The 25,564-nt window shown below is 40.6% G+C and overlaps 1 protein-coding gene across 2 annotated transcripts in view; it reads left to right on the top strand.

The window, feature by feature from the left end:
- Positions 1-25,564, top strand: part of GOLM1 (golgi membrane protein 1) — a 1,295,551-nt gene that overhangs the window by 216,424 nt on the left and 1,053,563 nt on the right. For both annotated transcript variants that reach the window (XM_044060901.1, XM_044060899.1), the window contains exon 2: positions 24,370-24,519. In XM_044060901.1, coding sequence (XP_043916836.1) covers positions 24,391-24,519 — 129 coding nt within the window. In that variant the 5' untranslated portion in view covers positions 24,370-24,390. The remainder of the gene's footprint in view (positions 1-24,369; positions 24,520-25,564) is intronic.

Here is a 25,564-nt window from a genome sequence, read left to right as displayed (position 1 = left end):
TTATTGTTCCCTCAGTTGTTTGTTTGCTTTTGTTTTACTGTAGTGTTCTGAGTTCTATGTTTGAATTTAAAAAAAAAAAAAAAAAAAGTAGACTATTGACTCCAAGGAATTATCAACAGGCTACACCACAGGAGGTTTGTATACCTCATTTGCTGGTGACCATTTTAATCACTGGACATGCCTATAATCTATATGTGCACCAGTAATGCTGTTGTGGGCAATTATCTGTGGAATTTTATTTATGAAAGTTAAGCACTTTCATTCCCTTTTAAGTGGAACTTCATCAGAACTGAAACATTACATTTCCCTACCCCATATATATCACGTGTCACTTGCATAAACTTATTACCGTAACAGATAAATGTATTTAAATGTGTTTTTATAGTGTAATATTATTCTCCAATTAACCTAATCTGTTACAACTTGTGCTTCTACAGTTTAACAAAAAGCACTTGGTAAATAAGCCAGAAAAGCATAATTACACAAGGGCCTCTTGGCCAGTTTCATCATTTCATTAACTGAAGGCCAACTTAAAAAGGAACAAAAGTTTGTAAGAGCAATATTTAAAAAGTGTACCTATTTGGGGGCCTTTGTCCCCCCCCCCCCATTATTTATTGCATTGTCCAGATTTCTTGCCATAACAGGTTGAGAGGTATGACAAAAGCTACTTGCATAAATAAAAATCATTTGGATACTTACCTAAGCTGGTGGTGTTGGTGTTCTTTTGGAGTATTTGGTTACACTGGTGTTTTAATTTTTTGAGTTATCTTTAATCTACAGCTATGGGGCATCCAAGCAGTAGAGATAGTACCTTTTGCAGAAAGGAAAGATTCTTTTTTTATTTCCTAATTCTGAAAAAAGAAACATAGTTGAATGCCTTTTGCAGATCTCACAAATTTAAAAAATATTATCAAGAAGGAAAAGGTTTTGATCTTCTGGTAGGGCTGTTCTCTGAATGTATGCAAAGCTGCGAGTCTGTGAGTCTAGTGAATTAAAAAAAAAATATATAGAACATTAGTAAGCACCAAAGATAATACGAGTGAGTGTGAGTGAGCGTGTGAGTATCCAAGACAACTAATGAATACAAGACTCGGCAAATGAACAAAGATGGAAAGTAAGAAAAAAGTGATGGAGTGCGATGACAGAATAGAACATTCGCGATCCAGAGAAAAGCAGAATGTAAGAAAATACCACTGCTGGTGGTGGGTCTTGATGCAGAGAAATCATTTGAACAGAGTAAGCTGGGATTTTGTGAGTAGGGCATTGGAAGCATTTGCATTCCATCATAAAATAAGGTTGATTAGGAGGATATATGAGGGACTGGAGGCAAAAGTTAAAGCACGGGGAGGTGGTCCTCTCTGATGAGTTCTGTTTGAGCAGAGGAACAAAATAAGGGTGTCCTGTTTTCCCTTTATTTGCATTATATTTGGAGCCATTGACAAAATAAGGGACTCAGAAATTCAAGGACATATAATTAGTATGGTAATCAAGGACAGTTGTTTGTTTGCAGATGATTTTATTTTGTACCTGATAAAACAGGAAAATTACATTTCAGTGTTATAGAACATTCTGAGACAGTTTCAGGTCTTTTCATGATACAAAATTACAGCTATTGCTTTTGTTTTGTCTTCATTAAACTATGTACCCACACTTTAATTGTTTCAGCAACACCTGCATTTATGGGCCATGATAAAATGAAGCACTTAAGGGTATGAGTTAAAAATGATTCTGTTATCGCAGCTAAGGATTAGTGGGAAGAGATTAAAAAACTGAGATATTTGAAATTCTGTTGCATGGATATGGATAGCAAGATACAAGCAGTGAAAATGTTTTAATACCTTTAGTTTTATACAAGGGTCAGGCATATTTTTATCAACTGGGGAGAAGTTGTGGATCACAATTATTAAAGAGTTAAAGGATTTTATCTGGAAGGGGAAGAGGGCAAGAGTCATTTGATATAAGTTGATTCTTCTAATAGAACAAACTGATTTGAGACCTGATTTGAAGTTGCATTTTAGAGGTACACAGTTAAGGCTCCAATACATAGCAGAAGAAGAAACTTATAATTTAAAGAGTAAAGGGATGATGACGAAGCAGGAGGGAAGCTCAAGACTGTGATTTTTGGATGCAGATCCTTAAGGAGAAGAAAACAGTAACTATATAAAATATTAAATTCATAAGGTAGCAGAAAATATTCTAAGATCTGAGTGAACAATGGAATGGAGAAAGGAGATTCTGACAATGGGAATAACTGCAGTTAGGGATACAAAGAAGGCAAGTGGGGGCTGGAAAACTGGCAAAGGAACCAAGGTTTTGAGATAAAATAATTAGAGAGGGAAGGGTAATAAAATGGGAATAGACCAAGCATTAATTTGGATTGCAGGCTTGAACTTGCCTTCCCTATCAAAGATTATCTAGAGAAAGAAATAGGGGACCTAAGTTGAAAGCCCAGGACTGGTAGAGCTTTTTTTTTACTTAGTAGAATCTAGAACAGAAGCTGCTGTTAAAGGGATAATTAATAGGGCATATAAAATATTGCAGGATACCTATAGGAGTTGATCAGAGGGAGGTTAGGAAGGACTGGGAAGAGAGACTGGATAAGCAATTCAGAAATAAACAGTGGGAAGATATATGTATGGCTCCCAAGCATGCAACAAAGTCTTGAAGATTTAGGATCATTACGTTGGAAGTGTTTGCATAGGTATTTTTTTATACTCCAAGCAGACTCCAAAAATATTTTTTCCTCAAGTAGATTGTAAATGTTGGAGGTGTGATGGGGAAGAAAGGTAATTGGGAGCGTATTTTTTGTGAGTGTAATGTGTTGGCAGACTTTAAAAATTCCCTGTAGGCTACTCTGTCAGAAATACTGGGTAAGCATATTGGCATAACTAAGGAAATGTTTTTTGTGCTTTGATACAGAATCTGAATTGCCTGGACATAGTAAAGCTTTGTGGAGTTTAATTCTGGTAGCTGCCAGAAAAAAGCAGTTACTAGAAAATGAAAATCCAAAGTGGTACTAGAAGTAGTGAATAGAATAACAGAAATAAAAGAACTGGAAGTGGGATCTTTAGAGAAAGGTAGGAGCAAATTACATAAAAAAAATGTGAGTTATGGAAGGAGTACATATAGAATAATGTTTTGAAGGATGAATAAGGTATAAGAGAAGGCAGAAATTGAATTGGCTATCTAATGTTTGACTTACAATGACTGTGTATAAGGTTGCGACGTATAATGTTTGCAGCTGAAAATATGTCAATACGGTTTGTTTTCATTTTTATATAAATATATGATTGTCTCTGTCTTAAGTCGATATATAGGGTTCTTTTTTAAAATAAAATGAGTTCAATGGCAGGAAACCATAGTGATCGAGGAGAAGGACCACTGATGACAGTATGGGAAGAGCTAAAAACTTTTGAAACAGGAGGTTAGTGAAAGCTTGTTAATGTATGAAAAGAAGCCGGAGGAAATCCAGCAGGGATTAAATGACCACTCAAAGATCATACAGCATTTGGTCAAACAGAAAGTGGAAATACAGACTAGAACAGATGCAGAAGCGAAAACACTGAGTTGAAATAAAACGGATAGATTTGAAGATAAGGGGAGACCTAAGAATGTTAAACTAATTGGAATACCAGAGAAATTAGTAGAACTGGAAAGATCTTTGAGTTCTGTGCCAGATGGACAGGCATACCAGAATCTATAATGAAAATAGAAAGGTCACAATGGAGGAGTTTTCTTTTTTTTTTTTAATACAAAATCTCACCAAGATGACTCTGATATAGAGACTGTATTTGTATAGCACATATCCTGGACAGAAATAGATTAAAAATAAAAAAAGATAGCTGGGTGTGCAAGACCAAGGATAAAAAAGTGCCCAATCCTGGTAAGTGCACTGGTGCCAGGACTGGAAAAAAATGACAGTGTAGAAGCCTCACGACACAAACATTCCTACAATGGGGCTAGGCCAGGTCTAGGGGCAGGATGGCTACCCTGTTGTAGAAGGAAGTAACAGTCCATCAAAATCACAAAAATGAGGATAAGAAAGAAAGAATGTATGTATTGTTACTATTATACAAGAAGCCCAGAATTTCCTGACAGAAGATGTACAAAAAGATTGAGAGGAATTAGAGTAAAGAAAAATACTTCCACAAGAAAAACTGTCAGAAGCTTCAAATAAAAAAATTATATTCGTTAATACAACAGATTTATGAAAAACATTATATAGACCAAGAAACCTTGGTTCGTTTGGAAAAAGAAGCAACTGAAAATATAAAGAACAAAATCTAGAGACTTTTGAAAGGTGTAAAAAAGAAATATGGACATGGGAAAGAAAGAGAGATCTGATCTGGTGCAGTATTTATGCAAAGGAGAAAGCCAAACTAATCAAAACAAAAAAATTTAACCCCAAAGATATTTGAAGAGAAATGCAGGCAAAGGCATCCAGATATGGAAAACTTCACAATAAAAAAATAAGATCACAAAGAGGGAATGTTGAACAGAAGTTTAGTAAAACAAGTTAAAAATAGAAGTTGAAGTTGTGAAACGCTTACGGAGTGAAGGATTTAGTGTAGAAAGTTTAATACATAGGTTACATCACAGCATGATGGAACGAGTCCCCAAATTAAGGAGAAACAGGAGGATCAGGAGACATCTGAAGAAATGACATGGGAAAGAAAGAGATTTAATATGATGTAATATTTATGCAAAGGCGAAAGCAAATGTAATAAAAACAAAAAGAGCACCACCAAAAATATCTGAAGAGAAATATAAGCAAAGGCATCCAGACATGGAACATTTTACAATATATTTAAAAATTAAAACAAAGAGGAAAAGTAGAAAAGAGGGTTAGTAATGGAGAAGTCAAAAAATAGAAACTGAGGTTATGGATTACCTGCGAAGTGAAGGATTTAGTGCAGAAAATCTAACTAAAAAAAACATCACAGCAGGATAGAGCAATGGACCCCCAAATTAAGGTGAAACCAGTGGAGCAGGAAACGTCTGATCAGTTACCAGATGAAGATACTTTGGAGCCTTCTGTAGGAAACCAGTGTAAACATCCAGCAAGGGCAGGGACAGGAAACTGTGGTAACTCTGATGCAGCCAATGTTGTGGGGTGATAGGCCAGTGAGTTTCCATATGAAAGAGCAGTGGATGACACAGGATGAAACCAAACAAAATGTGGCACAGGAAGATGCTGTGGAACCACCTGTAGAATGCCCACAGTAAATGGATAACAAAGAATATGCCTAAAGTTTAGAGGGAAATGACCTGAGAAGAGTTGCTTGATTTAATAGAGATGGACAGACATATTAAGATCAGTGAAAGAAACAGATTGCAAAAAGTCAATAAAACCCAAAAAGTTAGAAGTTTGATAAAACAAATGAACATGGTAATTAGGACTGTCCACAGAAATTAATGTGATACAACAGAAGTAAATAGGATATATTACAGTGCAGCTAAATTAATAACAGATAGTTGAAGTACAGGATAGTAAAGGAAAATAAGTTGAGAAATCAAATGCCATCATGGAAGTATTAAATAGAGAACTATAAAACAGTTAAGATGAGAAGTGTCACTGTTAGAAGAGTATGGAAGAGGAAACGGAGCAAAGCAGTCCTTAAAGATAGACTTGTTAAAAGCAATGCACAGTATCAGAAAAGATTAGGATCTATTGTGCACTATCATAAATGATAAACACAAAAAAATCAACACAGACAGAAAACATGGAAGATATGCTGATAAATATAAAGGAAAAGTGCTAAATAAGCAATTTATTGGTGATCCCAAAAAGTTTTGTAGAGAATTGGGAAACAAGTCAAAAGGAATCGAAACACCACCAAAAAAAAAAGAGAAGAAATGGATACATTTTGGAGAAATATGTATGAACACCCTTTGGAACATAACAATGATGCTAAATGGATAGAAGTAAAAGAAAGAATAAAAAGTTCAAATGTACAGGATATGCAATGGGATGAAGTAAAGGCCAGAGAGACAAACAAAATTAAGAAAAGCTCCTAATTAGAAAACCTCAGGCCCAGATGCTGTACCTAACTTCTGGTTAAAAGTATTAACATCTTTACATGAAGATTTAGCCATGAGTAAGAACTATTTATATGCACACCCTGAACAGATACCAGCCTGGCGAACAACAGGAAAAACAATGCTTCTACTTAAGAGCAAACCTGCAAGCTATCTTAAAACTTTAGAGCAGTAACTTGCCTTCCAACGATGTATAAACTATTACACAGAAATTGATGCTGACAATAGTTTATAGTCATTTAGAAAAAACTCCCTCGATCATGGCAATAGAACAAAAGGGTAGTAAAAGGTTGTATGGAACAAAGGATCATTTGACGTTAAAGTCATAATGGAGAACTGTAAAAAGGGGAAGAATCTACGTATGGCATGGATAAACTATAAAAAAAAGCATTTGACAGTATCCTACATTCATGGATTAAAAAAGGTGCTTAAAATGTATAAAATACACCCTACACTGATTACATTACAGCAACCCTGAAAGAGTGGCAAACCACTCTGAACTTTTATCCCTGGAATATTAATTAGTCCTTTATCATGGCTTAACTGCAAAGAGGGATATTCCAGGGTGACTTTTACCACTGCTCTTTTGTCTTGCGCTTAACCCAGTAAGCTGTCTGTAACAGATTAGTTCATGGTTATAATTTGGCTCACAAAAAACAACAAAGTGTAAAAACTGCTCATCTTCTTTTTGTAGATGATTTGAAACTGTATAGTTCATCAAATGAACTAAAAACACAACTACAAGTGGTCAAAACTTTTTTAGATGATATAAGAATGTCATTTGGTCTTATGTGCAAAAGCAACCTTTAAAGCAGGAAAGCTGCAGCACCAAGAAAATATCAGTTTGGGACAGGAATGTGATATAAAAGAACTTGAGCAAGAGGGAGTGTATAAATATTTGGGAATTGATGAAGGAACAACAATAAAACACAAACAAATTCAAATAAATCTCAGTAAGGAATATTTTAGCAGGCTTAAATTAATACTAAAAACAGCATTAACATCTAGGAACAAAGTCCAAGCTATAAACCAATTTGCTCTTCCTGTCCTAACTTAGTTTTGGAATGATTTTTGGATAGTTTGAACAGGAAAACAAGAAGGATGCTTCATGCTCATCAGATCATTTATAAAAATCAGTGCATACCAAGACTACATATTTCCCATTCTAAAGGAGGTATGGGCATCCTCTAAACTGATTACATATATAGATCTGCAATAGGGGGACTGCATACATATCTGCTGGCCTCACAAGACCCAAACAAAGTGAAAGTTTTAAAACATGAGGAGAACAAGTCTAAGCTGACCTCCCTGCTTAGTTTAGCAGAAACATGTTAGCATCAAGTGGGAATGGAAATCAGAACAGAAGAAGATAAAAATCAGGTAGCAACTGAATGTGTCAAAAAAGAAAAGAAATGAATATAAGGTGAAGGATCAGTTGAAAAGGTAAGAAATGTGGAAAATGCATAAATATAGATGCAAGTGTAGGAAACTCTCAGAACAACCTTATGTTGATCGGGATCAAATACAGGAAAGGTTAAGGAGAGGTGAATTTAAACCAAAAGATGAAAGGTTAATATTGGTGGCCCAAGACAGCGGACTGTGTACACGTTTGTTTACAAAGTCCATTGAACATGTGGGAGAAACAGACAAATGTAGGTTTTGTAAAAACAGAAATGAAAACTGTCGTACATCTTGTTGCTTGTTGTGATATACTAATGGCAGAAGGACTGTATCCTGAAAAGCATAGTAACGTGGCAAGAATGTTGCATTGTGTCTCATGCAATATACTGAAGTAACTGAAAAACATTGGAAGCATGAGCCACAAAGCATTATAGAAAATGTTGGTGTATATCACATGGGATTACCCGTTACCAGCAGTTCAAAATACAAATGTGAGAAAACCAGATATAGTAGTCGATGAAAAGAAGACAAACGTAACTGATCGTTGAAATTGCTACACCCAGTGACTACAGTGTCTTTTATGTATAGAGAGTTGCAAAAGTCATAAAATACCAGGATTTGCAGGTAGAATGAGGGCAATGTGGAAGGATACCCAGGCAGTTCCTGTAAGTAGTAGGAGCAACAGGTCTTATAAAAAAGAATTTACAGTCTTAAATATGTTAACTCTACATGAAATGCCATATGAACTGCAGAAGGAGTCATTACTGGACACATTTTGAGTGCTGCAAAGAGCACTTCTGACTAACATCAAAGCTTGAAACGATAATTTCATGAAATTTTATCATATTTTGACTTAGGAATGGGGTCCATTCCCATCCACGGCCGGCCTTAGACATAGACGAACTAGGCGACTGCCTAGGGTGCCATTCAGGCTGGCCTCATAAAGGGAGCAAATTTAATTTATTTATTTAGTATAATTAATTTTTCTCATTCTGTAAAGTTTGTGCTGTTCTCTGCGCCCTGTCTCCGAGTACGTCCCAACTGTGTCGTGGTGTTTATGCCCTCCCCCCACTTCCGTAATTCTGTCCAATGGCACCAGAACCATAGGACGAGGGGGAGGGCAAACACCCTCTCACTTTTAAAGCTGTGGGTTGATCGGAAGGCTTCAGCAATTGAAAAAAAAAAAAGTGGTGCAAGCGTCTTCTGCTTTAAGGCAGACTGAGTGGCATGCAAGCACACCAACGTGGATGCAAATACATTCCGCACTTTGCACACAGAGTTTAAGATGGCAATTCTGTTTAATTAATCTTCATGGATTTGAGCACGGCTGCCTGTTTTCATGCATCTGGGATGATGCAACTGCCAATAGAGATGATGAGCATTTACAACATTAGTTCTTCTTTCGGCTTTTTCCCGGTTAGGGGTCGCCACAGCAGATCACCTGTCCGCTCATGATTGGCAGTGGAGTTTTTATGGTGCCAAGGTGCCAGCCCGGTGCCCAACCTTCCACAGAAGGCACACGCATGCACGCACTCACACCTAGGACCAATTTGGAGTGTCCAACAGCATGTCTTTGGGATGTGGGAGGAAACCGGAGCACCCGGAGGAAACCCACACGACCACAGGGAGGACATGCAGACTCCGCACAGAAGGCACCCCAGCCGAGAATAGAACTGGAGAACCTCTTGCTGTGAGGCAGCAATGGTAATCGCTGCACCACCATGGCCGCCCATTAACAACATTAGTTCTAAAATGCTTATTTTTAATTTTGCAAAAGACTTCTCCAGAAAAATTAACTGTCTCACAAAGGCTGTACATGGTGTTATCTTGATAACATCCATAATATAACCATGGGAGCTGTTGTATTCACACTGTTTTAAATGCATACTATCATTACTCTTTTAAAAGAGAAAATGTCAACGAGATATGCATTAAATCTATTACTATTCTCCTCAACAGTACTAGACTCCTCCTTTTAATCAAAAAGCTAAGTTCCTTCTGTTTCATGTGTTTCATTTTGTTTATAAAGTTATATAACCACTTAAATTTGACTTTGGTGACCAAGTCTTTGTCAGATCTACCATCTAAGCTACTATCTACCCCAGAGCTTTTGGACATGTTACACTTAAAGAAATCCCAATCCCTCAGAGCCACACGCTCCAGGTATCTAAACCTTGTCATCACAATAAACAAAACATGCTGGAGGGATAGGTTCCTGACCCGGAGACTCCCCAGACTCTGGAATAGATTGCCCATACATGTCAAGCAGAGTGCCTCTTTGGCCCTCTTCAAAAGGAACCTTGACGATTGGATGGGAGAAAGGAAATTCACTCCAGGGATCACGTCAGTCGCCCTGCTAGACGGGGGTCCAGGGAAGTAAATATTGTGGGAAGAAATAGCCAGGGAATTGTTATGGCTAGGCTTGTATAGGCCCTAGGGCTGATAGCCTAGTACCAACCTATGAACCTAACATTTTAATCAGCATTTTTAACTTGGGTGGCTCTCACTTAGTTTCTAATAATTTTCTCTCACTAGGGAACATCCAAGTCTTTAATCATGCCTTTATTTCCCTTTGTACTTTGTAGTCAGGTTATAATCCTACAGTAAAGGTATGTTTATGTTTTACTTCTTATTTGTCTTGTACTTTAAAATATTTTAGTAATACACCCTCTAAGAATAGCATAGAAAATTTCAGTACTCTCTGTTGTGTCCTTACCTTTAATGTCTTTAGTCCACTGAATTACTTTGATTACTAAGTTTGTGGAATGAGTCAAGAAATATGCATGTTCTGTAGTTCTATCTCATTTCATTCTTACATATGGGATCAGAGCTGATCCATGGCTCCGACTCGGCCTATTTACAAGCTGGAAGTCTTCTATTTGGCTTGTGGCTAGGTAGGTATCCCATGGTGCACCAGTACAATCCCCAGATCTTGTTTGCCGCGACGACGAGTTCAGTTGTGTTTCTCTTTGGCTCTGGCTAAGTGTTGCGTTTACTTCAAATTTTTCCAAAAATGTTTGGCTCTGTTTAGCTTAAAATTGTAAAAACTGTTACTGCTTTATTGTTAATCAGTTAGCGTAGTTGATATTAGTGTAGTTAGCTTATACTTGCGCCATTTGGTGCAATCTTTGGCCTTTGGCCTTTTTTGGCTTAGTATTGGTATCCTGTGTGCTGGTTTTCATATACTGATAGAATTAGTAGTTGTAGATGCCTTTTGCGCACTGTTAGACTGTGTGTGTGTGTTAATAGGATAGTCTAGTGTTTTTGGAGGTTTCCCGCTTGTTAATTGGTTAGCATTGTTGGATTTGCTATCATTGTTAACAGAACTATGTTCTGTTAGTTCTTGGCATAAGTTTGAGTTTTTTGCAGATTCCTGCTTATTTTGCAGATATTACTGTTGAGTGTGTGTAATTCTATACTTTCTGTAAACTTCTAGGCCCGTTTAAGTTAGAGGACCTAGTCAGCGTGGTGTCTTTCTCCTTCCTGCAGGGCTAGGCCCATTTAAATTAGAGGACCTAGTCATCCTTCTCCTTTTTCTCTGTCTGCGTGTGTCCTTTCTGCGAGAATGTCCAAAGCGAGTAAGGATCATAAGCCATCTGGCTTTAAGAAGTGTATTAAGTGCTCTCAAAAAATGTCCGTAACGGATGGTCACGGTAACTGCATTTACTGTTTGGGGGTCATCCATTTATGGGAGACCTGTTTATTTTGCCATGCTTTCAGTCCTAGTGTTGCAGGAGAGGAAGAACAAGATCATCCTAAAAGGTCTTCTTAAACCTGCCTTTGAGGAAGAACTGTCTAGCTCTTCCTCATCTTCAAAATCCACTAAGGGAAAGTCTAAATCCTCTAAGAAGCCCTCTCCGGCAGCGGCTGGTGTCTCGGAGCCACCTCTTAAGATTACAAAATCAGACAAGTCCACTGTCTCATTAGCTCCACAGACCTCGGTGCCGACTGAGAGCAATATTGTGATTACAGGGTTGGTTCCAAGTATTTCAGAGCTGACCACTGTGACTTTCTCTGAGTTGGTCTATGGATCCTCTGCCGGCCTCCTTTATTGAAATCTCCGATACCTCAGAGATCCCGCTCTCCTACTCTGTCATTCAGGTCTTCCAGGAGTTTATCGGAAGAAGATGTGGAGAGGGTAGTGCTGAGACTGCTGAAGTCCTCTGCTTTGCCTAAATTGCTGTTGGCTCCGACCCAGTCTGTTCCGGAGCCACTCTAGTCCATTCAATCCTCTGCGATCATTCCTCCTCCGAGACATGCTGGTCCTTCGGAGCCAGAGTGTTTGGTCCAACTGGTGGAACCTTTGGCCCCAGCTCCCTCTGTGGCTGTTTCGGAGCAGAGTTCTGCTCCAACACTCTTGGCACCATCCCTAGTGTCTAGGGGCCGAAGCTCCCCGGTCGGCCCCTACAGGGATGCTTGGAACCGAACTTCTTCGATTCCGAGTCTTCCTCTCGGCTCTGGCTAGGGTGAGTTCGGACCCTATGTCTATCTAGGAGACCCTATGGCTATCTAGGAGCCAATAGCTCTGGAGCAGACTGCATCCTTGGTCTCCTCGGAGCCGGGGAGGTCTTCAGAGCCGGGGAGGTCGGCATTCGAGATGATGAGGAGTGTGCTGCCCCGATCGTCAGCTCCTACCAGAGGTACCGGCACTCTTCCCCCTAAAGCACCTACTTCTGTCTCGGCTCCTACTCCCTCCATGGACAGCAGAGACCCTCAACCCAAACCCCACCCCCCCAACTATATATACTAACTCCAGGGTTACACTACAGTGGAGAAAAGGACATATTCCTTTTACTTGCCATACAGTGCTCTAGACACTGCCAGTACTAATTGTCAGTCAAATGAAGTGTCAGTGAAATGAAGTTTCAGCCATTTGGTCCGACTAAAATGTTTGTCAGTCAAATGAGCTTTCAGTCAAATGAAGGTAACCCAGTTGTGGAGGGCAGAAAGGAAGAAAGAATAAATGAAACCTGGGAGAATGGGGACTGAGGGAAGAGAGGAGAAAAGAGTAAACAAATAGCAATAATGTGATAGTCAACAATTATAAATAAATCTATGGAATGTGAACGGCTGGGGAATAGAACAAAGAGGAACAGAGAGAGTGTGATAAGTAAGGCACATGAAGTCAAAAGCCCAGATACTAGCTATACAGGAAATTGTGCCTCTTATGACAGGAGCACAGGACGTTAAGGGGGGGGGGATATAACTTACTAGCATACAACTTCCCTAGTTGTGGGAAGGCAAAAAGCAGATGGGTACAGTCCTACTTATTAATAAAACCATACCATTGAAGTTGAATAGGGAAGTTAGAAGACAAAAAGGGGAGATGTACTGAAGTTAAAGGGACCCTTAGAAAGGGGAAAGGTTACTATTATATCAGTATACCTTTCCCCAAAGATTAAGGTAAAAACTGAGAGATCTGATGTTAATCTTCATTCATTCCTTACTGATGGCTGCCTGTTCCATCCTCGGAACCGGGTCGGCCTTATAACAAGCTCGTGCCAGCCAAAAGACTCTCGTGCTAAGCTTTTACCCATAGTGCCCCTCTCCCTGTTGCCTCTGATCTCATTTGCCTCTTAGCTGAAAAGCCATGTCAAGCTAGCTCTCAGCTAAGTATTTAAAGTTTTTTTCATATTAAAACCGTTTCTGAATTTTTCTTTCTTCAATCTAAATACCTTTTCCATAGTCTGTCATTAGTTTACCCACTCTTTATCTTTTTCAACTACCTTCTTGGTAATACTTAAGTACCATTGGTGGTATGGCCTTTTCCCTTACCCTGTGAGGTAAATTTTTGAATACCATTGTTGTTGTACACTGTCAGAGAAAAAAGGAACGTCAGGTTTCATACAATGCGACCACTGTGGTCACAAGATGCCAAATTGTGACTCGCAGGTGTCTTGTTTATATTGTTTGGGGGTTCCTCATCTTTCAATCCAACCTTCTTTTACCATTTGCCAAGGGTTCAGCTTTCGAACCCTTAATGAGAGAAAAAATAATTTTGAAGGGCCTCCTTAAGTCGCCCTTCTCAGCGGCTATTTCTGTGTTGGAGGGCTCACCACCTCCTAGAAAACAGCACAAAAGGAGACTGCATTCTGTTCCTTCTTCACCCTTGGGTGATAGAAAACAGGAACCAAGAAAAAAAGTACCAAATTTGACTTCTATGGGTACCATCTTTGGTCCCATCTGCAAAAATTGTGTCGTTAACACCTGTTACGGCACCAGCAATGTCTACAGCACTGATACTGCCTAAGCTGCAAATTTCTACCTTGGTGCCATCTTTAAAAATTCTAACTTCGACACTGATCACGGCACCAACCATATCCATGGCACCAGGCTTGCCTACAGTGTCTCCCATCGGTTCCGGTACCAGACATTCCTCCCGTACAGTTCTCCAGTCTCAAGACCGTGGTGCCGATAGACCACTCTGCACGGACCTGATACTCCCATATAGTGGATCCTTTCTTGGAGTAATTGTATAGCCCTTTCTTAGAATAGCCTGACTTCCTGTCAGGAATACCTACAAGATTGACCAGGAGCATCTTGAAATTAGACGTGGTGCATCTTGTGGACCCAGCTGCTGATGGCCAGAGGGATTGCTACGCCTTCCAAAACTCCCTTCCCATCTGAACTTGGAGTCTATCTCCATGGACTCCAACTTATTCTCCTCCTTTGAACTTCTTGCAGGCATCGAAGTTTTCAGCACCGATGCCCTTTATGGTTCCCATGCCTTTGGTTCCACTAGTGAATCTCACCATGGTTCCGGAGCCAACCCTTTGGCCTGTGACTCATTCGGAGCCGGGTCATCCTCAGGATCGGGACTGGACTGCAGGTTCCGGGGTGCCTGGTATGGCACTGTTTTTTTTTTACACCACCATCTACCACGGTTCCAGGAGTCCTGGCACTACCGAGTCCCCTTGGGGCTCCTTTCTTGGGAGTGGGTTCGTCGGAGCAGAGTGTGACCCCGGTTCCGAGGTTGTCCTTCTTTGTTCTGGGCTCCCATCCCTCTTCAGGCGGACCTGCTTTCCAGGCTATGGAGAGGGCTCTTGCCTCTGAAGGCAAACCATCAGTGTTGGAACACCAAATATGTCCTCCCTCTGAGGCACGCTGACACAGACCACCGCATTGGGACATCGAGCACAAGAGCCTTGGGGATACCCTACCGTAGGATGTCCCGTCTTAGGAGTCCTGTTCAGAAACTCCCACTGAAGAGGTACCACATAAGAGAATGTGCAGAGGAAGCACGTGGACTCCCCTGAGGAGTCCCTCATTGAGGATACGGACTACGATGAAGGGGAGGGGTTCCCATGGTCACCCCCTGATTTTGTCTCCTTTGGAGACATCCTGGAAATCCTGAAACGGGTGACTGAAAGTCCACCAACCCTTCCTCTGAGGAGTCCGTATTCCTGCAAGCTTTTTGTGCTCGACCCTCTACTTCCTGGGTGACCCCTCCTGCACATGAGCTTGTTCAACTCATTGTGCAGCACACATGGAAGAGTCCTGATACTATTGAGCCAATCCCACAGAGACCAGACAAGTTTTTATCCCCTCCCAAGCAACATCCACACTGGTCCAAGGGTCTTCCTGTAGATGCTATGGTGGTCGGTGGCTGCCACTAAGAAGGAGCTTGCCGAGGAAAGCCAGACTGTCCACCCCCCAAACAGGGAGTTTCGGGCAGTGGACATACTAGGAAAGCGAGTCTTTGCATCATTGACCTTTTGCTGTTATGTCTTTTAACTACCTGGCACATTTCACTAGGCTTCAGAGGGACTTGGTCTCCAAACTCTCAACCTTAGCAGGAGCAGTTTCTGACAAGGTACCTGACAAGATTGCCTCGCAGCTTGCTACCCTAGAATCCATATCAGTCTCCTCAATGTGTTTGATTTCCCATGCTACTGAAGGAGTGACTAGAGTGGCAGGATCAGGTGTTTTGAGACGTCATGCCTGGCTGTGCCTCTGTGACTTTGCGGACCCTTTTGTCTTCCTTTCTGAATGCTCCAATGGAAGCTTCTTCACTTTTCGTCCCAAAAGTAAAAAATGCATTGTCCAGGTGTGAGAAGGACAGCAAGATCCTGTCTGCCATGGGTGTATGTTTTTCTACCCTTCAACGTCCCTACTCTAGGAACCAGAGGAGTGGAAAGATGTGGCACCAGAAATCTCAGGGTCCTTTCTGTGACACACGTGGCAAATTTACTCCCCAGGGCAGAGGGGATAACTGTTCCGGAAGGCACCCCTACAGAGGCAGAGGGGGTCCACGTAACCAGGGGTCCAGGAATTCCTTCTCTGGACAACCCTATCAGTGCTCCTGAGGAGTGGCCGATTGCTGTCCTCTGGAAGCAGTCAGGGGAATAATTTTCCCTACACCTTTCTGCCTGGCTAACATTAACTACAGATTCATGGGTGCAGCGGATCATAACCAGAGGTCATCACGTCCCATTCAATCTTTACCCAAAGTCGTCAAGATGAATTCCCAATGTTCCACCCAGTCAAAGGGAAACTGCAACAAGAAATACAAAAGCTGCTTCAAAAACGTCATCCAGACAGTCCCACCAGACCAGATATGATCCAGATTCTACTCCAGATTCTTTTTAGTGCCAAAAAAGACAGCGGACTGAATACCAATTCTAGATCTCAGCATCCTGAACAAATTTGTCAAACAGGAAAAATTCCAGATGGTCATGGTTCAGTCTATCCTTTCATTTTTAGAGAAAGATGATTGGATGTGCTCAATATATCTTCAGGATCCGTAAAACCACATAGAAATGGCCAAGTGCTCCAGAAGAGTCCTTCTCTTCTGGCTAGGAGCCAATCACTTCCAATTCTGCACGCTGCCCTTTGGACTCTGTACAGCCCCCCATAGTGTTCACCAAGTGCATGGCAGTGGTAACAGCTCACTTGAGACTTCAAGGATTCTGGGTGTTTCCATATTTAGAAGATTGCCTCTTCACTGCCCCCACCAAGCATCTACTGGAGATGACTCTAAACTACACTCTCAAACTAGTAGAATCCCTAGGAATCTCAATAAACTGGGCAAAGTGTAACTTGATTCCCTCTCAAACCTTGGAATTTATAGGAGCACTTTTCAACACACATGCTTGCCTAGTCTCTCTTCCAGACCATAGATTACACAGGATAAGATCCCAGTCCAGGTGATACTCTATCAAAACCTAGTCTCATCTTGGGCAGTTCTTTAGCAAGACTACACATGAGAATTCTCCAGTGGCTCCTACTGACACAGTGGTATCCCTTGCACCATGCATTGGGAGGTTGATGTAATGGTTAAGGTGTTTACCTTACAAACACAAGGTGCAGGGTTTGATTGTCGCATGGGGTAATTGGCTAGGCTTAAAATAGACCACAAGGGCAGTTAGCCTAGTAATAATCTATGAACCTATATAACTTAATGATGTAAACAAGATCTTATGTGGTAGATGAAGCCAGACGAAGAGCTGTGGAGTCGCCCCTTCTGCTCACTTCAGCCCAGGGCCACAGTGACCACAAATACTTCCCTGATAGTGTAGGGGGTGGGCTTTACCAAGGTAAGGCTGTCCAAGGCACCTGATCAGACATAGAGGCCAGTCTGCATATCAGTATCTTAGAGCTGAGGGCAGTGCTTCTAGCGTTGCTAGCATTTCAGTCCACCCTTCCATCAGGGACAATTGCAATACAGTCTGACAACATCTCAGTAGTCTGGTACATCAACAAACGAGGAACCAAGTCCTACCTGTTATGTCGAGAGGCCATGAGAATTTGGCAATGGGCAATAGCTTCCGACTGCTTTCTGATAGCAACTCATATTCCTGGGGTTTCCAACATGATTGCAGACAAGCTGAGCAGATGTGTCCTATTGCCTCACAAATGGTCCCTCAATCCAGTCGTGGTGGTGAAGATTTTCAATCACTGGGGTCAGCCCTGCTGTGATCTTTTCACCTCCCCACTAAACAACAAATGCAGCAGCTACTTTGCCCTAATCCCCCCACAGGGGAATTTCCGAGGGACACGATCCACTGGACTGCTGTATGCCTTCCCTCCTCTTCCCTTTGATTCCCCTTTTTCTAAAGAAGGCCCTTCATCTGAGAAGCAAGGTAATCCTCATTGCCCTTTACTGGCCACGACAAATTTGTTTTCCCTTCATTTGGCCTCACCTAGTTACGCCAACCCTGGTTTCTGGATCCAACTCTGGAACTGATCTCGCATCCGCAAGAGTTGACACACCCCAGCCTTCCCAGTTTCAAGCTGACAGCTTGGTTTCTCCACTTCCGGTAATAGCCAGGCAGAGATTTGGTCCCAACAAAAGAAACTAGATCCTTGCTCAGCTCCTGCTACTGTGGTTTTGGATTATCTGTCAGATCTTCTGCAGTCAGAAGTGGCAGTCTCCACAATTCGAATCCATTTGGCTGCAATCTCAAACTTTTATGACTGTTTCCAAGATTCATCCTTTAATCTCCCATTGTCTCTGCAAAATCTTTTTAAAAAGGGTCTCGCACATCAGACCACCTTTCAATGAACCAGTTGACCCTTGGAATTTAACGCTAGTGCTACAATCCCTGACACAACCGCCTTTCGAACCTGCAGATTCTTGTGATATGACGTTTTTCTTAGCCATAACTTCAGCTAAATATACATATCTGAGCTTTAGGCCTTGTGTATCAAACTTCCTTGTATAATCTTTCATAGAGACAGAGTATCTCTCTGGACTAACCCCTCCTTCCTCCCAAATGTTATTTCAGAATTGACAATTAAACAGGCGATTGACCTTCCTGTGTTTTTTCCAGACTGTTTGAATAAAGGGAATACTGTCTTAATTTGCTGGATGTACATAGACAATTACATTATCTGCACAGAATAAAACCAGTGTGTAAATCAGACCAGTTGTTTGTGCCTTTCTCAGGCCCAAAATTGGGGGACCCTGTTTCTAAGTGGTTGAGAAACTGTATATCCTTCATCTACCAACAGAATAGAATTCCTCTACCAAGCAAGGTCAAAGCACACTCAACCGTATCAAGGGCAACTTCTGTGGCTTTTCATTCAAGGGCTTCAATGGATGATGTATGTGCAGCTGCAACCTGGTCTACCCCCCATACCTTTATTACTCATTAAAGACTGGACCTGGTCTCCAGGGGAAGGGAATCCTTTGGTTCAATGGTACTCAGGAACACTCTTCCATAAGGGCCTCCCAGGACATAAAGTAGCTAGTAACTCTTGTGTCCCATCAGTAAGGAATGAATGAAGATGAACAGCATCAGATAAAGAAGTTATGTTCTTACTTTAACATTCCATCTGTGTTGTTCATCTTCATTCATTCGTTACATCTCACCCACCTTCCCCCTTCCAGAGGCTCCTGGAGGACTGGATTGGGTCCTAATCTTGTTTTAGGATTTCTGCTCAGAAAAAGCCTCTGCTTTCCTTATCACAGGCAACCTCGATCTGAGGTAACTATGGGTAAAAACTTAGCTCGAGAGTTTTTTTAGCTGGCACAAGCTTGTTATAAAGCCGACTCAGTTCCTAGGACAGAGCTGACACCCATAAGTAATGAAGAAGTGAAGATGAGCAACACAGATGGAACATTATGGTAAGAACATAACTTCTTTTTACAGTTCCAGGAAGGGAAGGCCTTACAGAAACAGATGCTTGATGCCAGTGCCATGGGCTCAAGCTCAATGCCAAGAAATGTATAGTTATCCCCTTTGGGGAAAAAACATGTACCCGTGAATTACCATATAGGTGGCAGTACACTAAACACCGAAAGCGTGATAAGAGACTTAGGGACACAGGTGGACAGTGGTCTCACCTTCGATAACCACATCGCCACAACAGTCAGGAAATCCTTCTATGTGGCACACCTCATCACTAAGGGCTTTTCATCCAGAAAAAAGGAGGTCATTGTCCCACTGTACTCATCCATTAGATCCATTATAGAATACAACGCCCCGTTTGGTATGTACCTCTCAAGACATCTGCAACAACTGGAAAGGCCGCAGAAATACTTCACTAAAAGAATCACAGGCCTAAAGCAGATGCCCTACGATGACCGCCTTAAAAAACTCCAGCTATACTCTGTCGCATATCGTCTACTCAGAGGCGATCTCTGCTTAACATACAAGGCCATGTCAAACCCAGAGCTGTTGGACATGCAATCCCACAGAGCCACACTCTCCAGGGATCTAAACCTTGTCATCACAATAAACAAAACCTGCTGGAGGGATAGGTTCCTGACCCAGAGACTCCCCAGACTTTGGAATAGATTGCCCATACATGTCAAGCAGAGTGCCTCTTTGGCCCTCTTCAAAAGGAACCTTGACGATTGGATGGGAGAAAGGAAATTCACCCCGGGGATCACGTCAGTTTCCCTGATAGACAGGGGTCCAGGGGAGTAAATACTGTGGGCAGAAATAACCAGGGAATTTTTATGGCTAGGCTTGTATAGACCCTAGGGCTGATAGCCTAGTACCAACCTATGGGAATAGTAATGGGGGTCTGGAACATTCTAACAGGAAAGGGGTGAGAATAGTAATGAGGGTCTAGAGCATAACAGGGAAGATGTAAGTTTTATAATGGGAACACGATGACTGACAGGTTTCTTGGGGACTGCTTAAACACTGTATGACATCCATATGTATAGATAGAGGAAGAAAGGGAGGGGAGAGTGGAGGGATGTTCTTGTTTTTTCCTGCAGGAATAGATTGTGGTCTAAAATATATAGGGTGTACATTACATTGGAGCATGGCACTGAGCACTTTAGTAGAAGTAGACCCAGTAGTGGCTATGGACCATGCAGTGTTAGGAGCAGAACTAAAGATAAAAGAAAGTAAATGGATAAGCATTAGAGGCTCCCAACATATTTGTTAGAGGAAAAAAGAAGAGAAAATGTGAATGATACAAACGATGAAAAGGGTGTTAGGAGCTGGGGTAGAATAAACAGGGCAGAAATGGTAGAGGAAAAAAATCCAGATAAGAGGAACTACTGGAACGAATGAGGGAAAGCTGAAAGGTAAGAATGGGAAGATCAAATGGTTTAGGATAATAAAGCAGCGGTGGAAAAGACTGCATCTTGCAAACAATGTAAATATGACCCAAATGCATGCAGTCAAGATCAGAATTTAAAAGCTAGAGAAGGGGGATATATAAACTGCAAATTGAAAATGGAGGGATACAATAAGGACATTAAAGGGACTATTGCAAGAATTTGTTGAATATTACAAGAAGTTGTATGGGAGAGAAGAATGGGGGGGGGGGGCAAACAGAAGAAAATAAGGATGGAGAGCACCAGTGTGGGAGGAGTTAAAGATAGAAGACAAGATAAGTCTGATATGACCAATACTATTGACGGACATATAAAATACTTGGGGAAAGAATGGTGAAGGAGAAATCCCCAGGAAATGATTTTTTGATAGAATTTTGGTAGATTCTGTAAAGTACAGTAATTGATAGATGGTTGGCACTTTTTAACAGAGTTATGAAAAAGAAGGCATTCCACCTCAGTCAATGGGAGAAGCTATAATATCAGTAATAAATAGAGGGGAAGGATCCACTTTTTCTGTCTTCATATAGACTAGCCTCAGTATTATACCATTATTACATTTTATGTATTTTGGCAGGTAGACTGGGGCAAATTCTGCCAAAAATAATATAATGGTCAAACTGGGTTTGGGTGGGGGGAGATAGCGGATAACCTGATTAGGTCGTTACTGATATTTCCTTATGCACAACAAAAGGTAAAGGAGTCAGCAGTTTTATTAATTTTAGGGTTCTCTGTGAATTTGTCCTTGTAAGCTCTGTACAGCTCAGAAATTACTTGCTAATGGGCATCGTGTAAGGTGCAAGCAGTAATGCCCAGAGTAGGTGTTACTGGGGAAGGAACATCCCTGAAAGGACATTAATTTTCCAATAACACACACCCTGAAGGGCATTTTTTTGTACTTGGCTGTCTGTTAAATTGTTTGCTAGTTACTTTTTTATTAGTATATTCTTTTTTAAAATATTTTTGATGTAAAATAGGTCCTTTGTCTAATGTTTCAAAGTTGTTACAGCGTACATAATTGTTGGAGGAAGTGTTTTACATCTAAAATGTAAGTATTTAATGTCAACCTATGCACGCAATTGAATTTTTTTTATTTTTCCTTCTCATTAAATGCAGTTTTTTTAAACCACACTTAGCAAGGAGCAAGTAAAACAGAGCAAGTCCTTTTTAACTTTTACTATAGCTACTTTGGCTAGTCGTCTTTTTCACATTATTATTATTATTATTGTTATTATTATTATTATTATTACTATTCTCAGCTGGGGTGCCTTCTGTGCGGAGTCTGCATGTTCTCCCTGTGGTCACGTGAGTTTCCATGCAAATGCAGTTTTTTTAAACCACACTTAGCAAGGAGCAAGTAAAACAGAGCAAGTCCTTTTTAACTTTTACTATAGCTACTTTGGCTAGTAGTCTTTTTCACATTATTATTATTATTATTACTATTATTATTATTATTGTTATTATTATTATTACTATTCTCAGCTGGGGTGCCTTCTGTGCGGAGTCTGCATGTTCTCCCTGTGGTCACGTGAGTTTCCACCGGGTGCTCCCGTTTCCTCCCACATACCAAAGACATGCTGTAGGTGGATTGGACACTCCAAGTTGGCCCTAGGTGCGAGTGTGTGCATGTGTGTGCCTTCTGTGGAAGGTTGGGTGCCGGGATGGCACCTCGGCACCGTAAAACTCCACTGCCAATCATGAGCGGACAGGTGATCCGATGTGGCAACCCCTTACCTGGAAAAATCAAAAGAAGAAGATTATTATTATTATTATTATTATTATTATTACTGCTGTTATTTTCAGTTATCAGACAGCAAAGCTGTGTTTAGTGAGCACACCAGTTGGCTTAATATGCTACTTGTGAACCAGAGGACCTGTATGTTTTCATTTATTTTAAAACCAGGCTTTACCTTTGCATTTAACACCATGTTGGGGAGTGTTTGTTCTACAGTAGGATAGAAAGGGTACATTTGTCCCATTGTCTAAGTAGCTCTAATTCCCATAAGTGGAGAATATTTTCATGTAATACTAATCCTAAATGTACACTGTTAGGGTTTTCATTTGCAAGTACAGTGTTTCATGACACTGGTTTGTATGGTAAAGGTATGACTTTTTTGATACTGAAAATTGTCTTTTTAGACTGTTCCACAGAGCCTTTGGTTCTTTATCATTTGGGGCCAAGCCTCTAGTACATGAAAATCATTGGGCATTGGTATTAAAATGCTTATTGCTCTCTGTATAACAAACAAAGTTGCATTTTCATCCCAGGGCAATCTGATGTTTGCTGTGAGCAGATAGCAGAGATAGCTTGAGATGAGGAAAGATTCCAACTGGGCATTCCTAGACTTGGAGAAAGCATTTGACAAGGTGCCAAGAAAGCTGATTTGGGAAGTCCTGCAATGGTTTGAAGTCCCAGAAACATTCTACAGAATTAGTGCAGACTATGTACAAGGACTGAGTCATACAAGTATGAAGAGGGGTTTCCCACTCCCCTGGGGTTGCAGAGGTTCATCAAGGTTTAGCTTTGTGCCGACTGCTTTTCATACTAGTGATAGAATAGACTGCATTAGCAAACAGGTCAGGGAGACAGATCAACGAAGTTGATGCAGATGTTGTGGCATTACAAGCAGACTTGGAATAGTAACCTCAGCAAATGATTGTAGGATTGAATGAAAAACTGAAGGCTTGTGAGATGAAGCCAAGTACGGTCAAGGCAGCTCTCATGGCAGCAAATGGGGCAAAGCAAAAGGAGACGAAAAGTGAGATCGGAGGAGTAGTAGTGGAGCAGCTTCAGGTGCCTAGGAAAGGTGGTTGAGAAGAGAAGTCTGAATGAGGAAGTCCAAGCTAGATTCAGAGGAGCTTCAACCAACTGGTACAATGTGTCTGAGTAGTGTGTGACAGAAGATTGCAAAAGAAGCTGAAAAATATGGTGTACAAAACAGTCATATAACCAGTACTTCCTTATGGTAAAGAAACCTGGACAGTGAAGGCAGAGCAGTTGAGGAAGCTGAAAGTGATGGAGGTGAATTCCTTGGGAGAGGTGGCAGGATGACACTGTGGGACAGACCAAGGACTGATGACATAACATGGCATAGTGAAAGCTTGAGTAGCCCCAGTTGCAAAGAAGGTTGCTCCCCCTGCAAAAATACGTTTAAAGGAGAAAAATTTTCATAATTTGCTCTTCTACTGGGATTTTCTCTCTTGTTTTTTCATTTTATCTACACTTGGCATTTCGAGTGCAGACATTTCAATAGGGAGTCTAGAAAGTTTAATAATGGATATAATGTTTTGTTCTTTGCTGACACTAACACTGTATCCTCTAAGTCATGCAGTTGCAATTGAAACTGACATTTTGGATTGTGTGACACAACTCCTTGGCTGAAGTGCTGTTACCGATAATTGATCTTTCTTGACATTACTTAAATTGGACTCCACTGTACCTTTGTCACTACATTCATCAGTAACAACACTTCAGCCAGTGAGTTGTCACACAATCCAAAATGTCAGTTTCGATTGCAACTGCATGACTTAGAGGATACAGTGTTAGTGTCAGCAAAGCACAAAATAAATATTCCCATTTGCGTAAACTTTCCCTGTAATTCTTGGTCTCCTAAGTGCTTTTGTTCCATTAACAGTACTGTATTAAAGTAATTGTTATGATGCACATGATCATCCTTTTTTTTTTTTTTTTTTTTTTTTTGCAACCCTTTAAAAAATTAACTAATGTATATATTTTGTGTTATCTGAAAGGTATCCGAGATCCTTTTTGCAGTAAATTGATAGTAGACTTCAAGTAATCAATTCAAATTTCTTCTTTGTGGTATCATAGTTTTGTGGTGGATGGCGATAGTACAAGTAGCATTTGTAGTACATGAAAATAAATAATAACTGTATTTTTTTTTTATTTACAGCTTGTGAACTCCTAAACCATAATGGTTGGATTGGGAAACGGCCGAAGAGGGGGAAGATCACCCCCACTCCTGGTGGCTGCTATGGTTGCTTGTGTGATAGTATTGGCTTTCAATTACTGGATTTCAAGTAGTCGCAATACAGAACTTCAGGTGGGTACAGGTATTTTTTGTCCAGATAGTTTTCTATCCCTTCGTACCTTGCTTATATATATCTTTCATTTATTGTTATTATTATTATTATTTTTGTTCAGGATTAGTCAGCAAAAGGGTACATTGTTCTTGGATACTGCATACCAAACCATTTTCCTAAACAACTTTTGTACTAAGTTAGCTACCTTAGGTGTATGTTCAAATCTTTTTTTTTTTTTTCTCTTTTTTTTTTTATTTCTTGGAGGATTATTTTGCCCATATTGGAGAGTGAATACATTAAAATGACAGGGTACTGGATGAAATTTCTGTTGCTTTGCTTTCTTTCCATTTTGTAGCCAGGTCAATACTCTGTGTCTTGGTAGTTATGTGGCATATGTTGCATACTGCAGTCTGCTTGAAAACTAATATATTTAGTCCTCTGTAATAAAACTCTAGTTTTGTTATCATGGTTTTGGAATATTTTACTTGAGGGTATAGGAAATTGGCAGTTTTGTTAGTTTTAGAAAGTAGGTAGTTGGCCATTTAGTCATTAAGTGTTATATATGCAACTGCTACAGTCGATCCCTAATGCATCCATGTTACCTGTACTTAGATTGTCGTTACTGTTCTGGTTTCTCCATTTATTTGAACAATTACTGTGCTTTATTGATTTCACTCCTCCGTTAATTTTTGTACATTATGGGCTGTCTACTTGAATGATCTGTTTACACAGCTGACTTGTTTGTTTAATCATTTTTCTACTTTTTTTTCTGAATAATTACTTTATCTGTTGCCTCTGGCGCAGGCCATGACTGAAAAAGGTTTTTGGATGATCTCTCCTATCCGATTAACAAATAAGTAAAGTAGCAGATAAAAATAAACATACAAAGCCAAAATCATCATAGTCTTTTGGCTGTTCCTGTTGGGGTCACCACAGCAGATCATATGTTTCCATTTCTTCCTGTCCTCTGCATCTTGCTCTGTCACACCAACCACCTGCATGTCCTCTCTCACCACATCCATAAACCTTATCTTAGGCCTTCCTCTTTTCCTGTTACCTAGTAGC

This window comes from Protopterus annectens, chromosome 2.part0, assembly GCF_019279795.1.
Source record: "Protopterus annectens isolate FY-2018-M chromosome 2.part0, PAN1.0, whole genome shotgun sequence".
Lineage (NCBI taxonomy): Eukaryota > Metazoa > Chordata > Ceratodontiformes > Protopteridae > Protopterus > Protopterus annectens.
Note: the sequence above shows the minus strand (reverse complement) of the source record. Positions and strands in the feature narration are given on the sequence as shown.